This window comes from Gossypium hirsutum, chromosome D03, assembly GCF_007990345.1.
Source record: "Gossypium hirsutum isolate 1008001.06 chromosome D03, Gossypium_hirsutum_v2.1, whole genome shotgun sequence".
NCBI classification, from domain to species: Eukaryota; Viridiplantae; Streptophyta; class Magnoliopsida; order Malvales; family Malvaceae; genus Gossypium; species Gossypium hirsutum.
In genome coordinates, this window is record NC_053439.1 from 3,457,533 (window position 1) to 3,462,274 (window position 4,742).

A 4,742-nucleotide genomic window follows, 5' to 3' on the forward strand; every position below is an offset into this window, starting at 1 on the left:
TTGAAAAGGTTTTACAAAAATCTCGTTTAAAATATAAATGTGTTTGTTTCACTTTCTAAAATTGAAATAAGACATATTTTCAGGTGCGAATCTAGCGGGGTTGGTAGGTGCCTGGCCCTTTAAGGTTTTTAAAATTTTAAATTAGTAAAAATAAAGTTGTACTTTGGTCTTTGGCCCAAAAATAATAAAATTTTGATTTAATCATTTAAAAATTACATATTTATTATCATAAAAATTACAATTTAATTTCGGCTCTTTAAAAAAATTTACTGGCTTCGCGCCAGCATGTTTTCAAGTTTATAATATGTAATTTAATTTATTTCATATATTATTATAGAAAAATAATTAAATATATATTAAGTTATTTATGTTAAATATTAAATATAATTATTATATTAAAAAAAACAAATAATATATGCATAGTCCCGATCCAAACCGATCCGGTGCCGGTCCATCAAGTAAAGAATCTAAATACTTTCGCGCCTAAACCAACCAGAAAACAGCGCCAGAGAGAGGCAAAGCAGAAACGCCTGAAACCGCCGCTACAAACGCTGCTCAAGCCGCCGTCACCATACCAGCACCAGCCAAACGTTAACGGAGCGTTTCCCGTTGTTTCTTCTCCTTAGAGAAGAGGAGCTAATGGTAATTTTATTTTCTTTCAGCGCTTTCTTGTTGTCCACTTGTGTTGCTTGATCTTCACAATTTTTGATGAATTGTTTGTGAAGATGCCTGAAAGAATTTAGGGGCTTATACTTTCCGGTATTCAAACTTTATCATTTAATAGATATAAATGTAGACATAAAATAATCAAAACCAATTGGATGGCTTGAAATTACTAGACATATTTATTTTGCTATTGAGTCCTTTTTTGCTTGCAGGAAGTTAATCAACAGGCTAGATGTAGAGAGTTGGCTAAATCGTCCTCATTTTATAGTACAGTTTACTCTGAGGTCATTTAATCTTTTTTTTTTTCCCTCTATATTTATTCTAATGTCAACCATTTTATGGGTTTTGTTTGGTTTCTCTTGATGAGTTATTTTTATTTGTACAGATAGAAGAGGTCGGATGGGATCATTTGGTGAGGGCGGGAGGAGATCTAAGTTTCCTTATTTTTCGTGTTTTGTAAGTACCCTTTTGATTGTATTGACAATCCATCTAATATGGGAAAGCTTTGGTTTTCTTTTGGAGCATTAGATTTTGTAGTAAACAGCTAGTGCAACTTCCAGGGTTAGTCACATAATCATGATAATCCTTTGGTTTTCTGCAAACGAATGGAATCTGTATATTTTCTTAGGATGGTGATGATAATCTGGGTTATGTAGCTAACCTGCAATATCCAGCTTGGTGCTGTCTTTAATTGTTCTCACTGTATCCATTACTAGCTCTTTTTGTACTCCATTCTTATCAATGTTAAAATCATGTACTTTTATAAAGATATGGTATTGATACAGAATTGGCTATATCTGAAACTAAAGGCTTGAATATATTTTCTGAAAATTGATAAACAGTTGATATTGGAGTTATAAAATCCTCAGTACACCATATATTTCTATATACCTGTTAAGATGTTTCTATTGTCGAACTTCGGTATTGCTACTGTAACCCTCTGTAGTTTTGTTCTCCTTTTATATTTCATGTTATCCTCTTTGTTCCTAGTTGCTTATCCTGTTATCCTTCTTGTATATTTCGGTGCTAGAGATATGAAGGGAAGAGTGCATGTTATGGAAATTCAGTTGGATAAAGCTTATCCTAGAGTTCCTCCAATGGTTTCAGCTGTTTGTCTCCTATCTTTTTGGTCTTAATTCTTCCAATGTAGTCCTACAGGTGTTTTATCTTACTCTGCTTTGTTCTCAGGATGTTCCCTATATCTTCAATTTAAAATGGTCAATGAACTCGAGACTGAAAAACTTGGTACAACAGTTTGAGAAGGTATTTGCTTCGACATTTTTGAACCCAATGTAGTTCCATTCTGCTTCAGAACATATTTTTGGTGCCATGGCATGTTTAACTATTGTCAGAACTTTGGTGTTTTCTCTTTGTATCCAGCATCTGGAGAAGCTTCAAGGATTCTGGTCTACCTTGGACGAAATTGACAGGTCTCTTCAGATTGTTGATTCAAAGCAAGCATCTCGTGCCATTCCAAGTCGCCAAATCCACGTAGGTGAGTCATTACTTCATTCCGTCTTCTTTTATGTACATTAAAATTTTCTTGCCCCCTCCTTTATTACTGAACACAAGGTTTAACTATTTGGTACTCAGGAAATGATTGCTTCATCATATTGTTCATCGATATCAATGATCCTAGATCATTACCAGAGTAAGAATTCATATAAAATTATATTAAAAGCTGCTAGCAAGTTGGTTTTGTTCAGCATGAATAACGAATATTTAAGTGTTTGTAGGTGTCGTTTTATGGGTTTAGGTAATACTGTGAACTCCTTGAGAAAGACATGGAAAAGAAATGTTGATAAATGGTATGCCCTTGAGTCTCATCTTAAATTTTTAACTTTTGCACTAGTGAAGTGAACGTGTGGTTAACAGTGGAGGAAGAAAATTACCGAGTTGCGTAATTTTCTGCATGCAATCTGTTAATTCCTTCTCTAGTAACAGAGAATGCCAGAAATTGGAGCCTTGAAGCCTTCCATCTAATTTAAGAGGATAGAAGCTTATAACATCGTGTTGTATAAGGGATAGGTTTCATTCCATTGTACTAACTTTACATAGTCTGATTAATTGTTTAGGGAGAGGGACAAAGCCTTTTTAGAAAATCTTGAGTGTCTTTTGAACACCCAATTGCCAAGGCTTGCTGATGAAGAGACCAATAATCATCTAGATGAATGTGGAATCTGTTATGCTCAATATCTCCCCATTGGTAATGCTTCACATGCTTTAGATGTCTCTGAACTATTGTTTTGAGACTTAATTCTCAAATGTTCCTGTAGGTGATGAGCTTGGACCTCAGACTGGAAGTGCAACTGATTACACTTGTGAGAATAACAGTTGTAGTAAGGCTTTCCACAGCATGTGCCTAGTCGACTGGTTGAGGTCGATCACGACAACAAGGCAGTAAGTGGAGCTCTTAGTGTACTTGTATCTTTTAAACTACTTCGTGTCGGAGTATAATTTTATTCCTGTCCACTATGTGCTGTGATCAATTCAAAATTAATTGCTTGCGGAATTTCCCGCTTTTGGCGTTGGGCTACCTGTCTACCTGAATGATCAAACCTGCAAACAAGTTGGGTCACGTGATACTCGTCTATGTCTCCTCCTTTATATCTTATTGATACACCTAGTAGCCTTTAGTAGAGGTAGAATCGACCGTTACTGGCTCATATTTTTCAGTTGCGACTAGGTACGGTAACACTATTTCTGGAGTCTGATCAAGAGGGACCTACATGAAAGTTGAAGGGGCTATGTTTTTCCAAGCTTTTAAAGGCACTAGTACATTATCCAAAACGTGGTCCAATAAATTGTCGGAGCTACTTTTGTCCGTTAGATTAAATGGGGTGTTAAGGTTTGCTAAGATAGTGATATAGTGCCTTTTTCTCTTTTGTGTTTGTCGTTTGGCAAATGACCCTTCAAGTTACATGATTCATGGTACTGACTTTTCATTCATAGTAAACCGGGTTGCCTTTGAATATGCCTTATTGCTTGTACATACCCCACATTCAAATTAGCTTTGATTATTTGCAATTAGTTTATGAAACGATATTAGCACAAACCTATCTTCAATTTCGACCGTGGCAACTTGGTTGCTTGATTTATGGTTGTGAATGCTTGTGTTGCAGGTCATTCAATGTTCTGTTTGGAAATTGTCCTTATTGCTCAGAGCCAATTGCAGTGAAAATCAATGCCACAAAGAATTAAAGATCTTATAAGTCATAATCTATGATCCTAAGCTGATTCATCCTGTCCCGGAGAACCCTTTCACGAGCAGAAGAGGCGTGTGAATTTCCATTACTGCCAAAGCAGCAAAACTCTGAAGATTAAAGCTTCTCTTGTCCATGCAGGTACCTAAAACCAATTCCGTTTTGCTGAAATAAGAAGCATTCAATGTAGGTTTGTGCTTACTAGCACTATACTATTACCTTATGACCAACAAGGATTTGTGGCATTCCCTTCTTTATGTATTGTCCTGACTTATCTAAGGCATTATTTACTTTGATCAAAAGTGTTTCACTTGATTGGTAGTCTTTCCTTGAATATTAGATTCTTTGTCCCAACACATTCATTTCTTTGCCACTGGAATGTCATATTCCAACAATATGTTACCTCTATTAAATGACTGCTTTTAGCTGGAATTCAAGCATGTTTTGTTTCACTCATTATTCCAACATATTGGATGCAATGACAGAACACTCGGTTCAAATTACTAAATAATTCACACTTGGGACTTCTTGCATGGGAATTTATTCATGTTTAAATATGGACTAATGAGAATGGAGTTGTGGAAGATATTGTAGCTTTGCTGCTGCTTCAAAGGATGGCCCTTCCTCTCTTAGCTTTAATGGTGTTTGCCTCCAGAAGGCAATCAATTGGGGGCCATATGAGAATTTATGCCTAGTGGGGCCCTAAACTGTAAAAATCCTAGTAAATAACCCTAGACTGCCAAGTTGTTTATTTCCTTGAGGATGTGAGCTGTTATCATGAATTATAATTTATAACCCCTTTGTTGTGCTCAATGACCAAAAAGGAGGGTATCTAAAATTCTTTTCTCTATCCCCATTATTTTATTCTTTACT

General features: G+C 35.8%; 1 protein-coding gene across 8 annotated transcripts; it reads left to right on the forward strand.

Annotated features, from left to right (window-relative positions):
* Positions 1-412: 412 nt before the first annotated feature.
* LOC107950519 (E3 ubiquitin-protein ligase FANCL) lies at positions 413-4,321 on the forward strand. 8 transcript variants are annotated; one of them, XM_016885382.2, is made up of 11 exons: positions 413-642; positions 879-950; positions 1,052-1,122; positions 1,697-1,775; positions 1,855-1,929; positions 2,047-2,161; positions 2,260-2,317; positions 2,403-2,474; positions 2,742-2,872; positions 2,943-3,066; positions 3,789-4,321. In XM_016885382.2, the coding sequence occupies exons 1-11, from the start codon at positions 640-642 to the stop codon at positions 3,865-3,867; spliced, it is 879 nt and encodes a 292-aa protein (XP_016740871.1). In that variant the 5' UTR covers positions 413-639; the 3' UTR covers positions 3,868-4,321. The 8 variants fall into 8 exon arrangements, with proteins under 8 accessions (XP_016740871.1, XP_016740868.1, XP_016740869.1 ...); XM_016885379.2 differs by having other exon boundaries at positions 436-642; positions 2,239-2,317; XM_016885380.2 differs by having other exon boundaries at positions 436-642; positions 1,697-1,766; positions 2,239-2,317.
* Positions 4,322-4,742: the final 421 nt, after the last annotated feature.

What these genes read in the sequence shown, in the direction of transcription:
- LOC107950519 (XM_016885379.2), top strand. An exon ending in ATAGTACAGTTTACTCTGAG is followed by an intron (nt 951 to 1,051) that starts GTCATTTAATCT and finishes TTATTTGTACAG; the next exon opens with ATAGAAGAGGTCGGATGGGA. An exon ending in AAAAGAAATGTTGATAAATG is followed by an intron (nt 2,475 to 2,741) that starts GTATGCCCTTGA and finishes TTAATTGTTTAG; the next exon opens with GGAGAGGGACAAAGCCTTTT.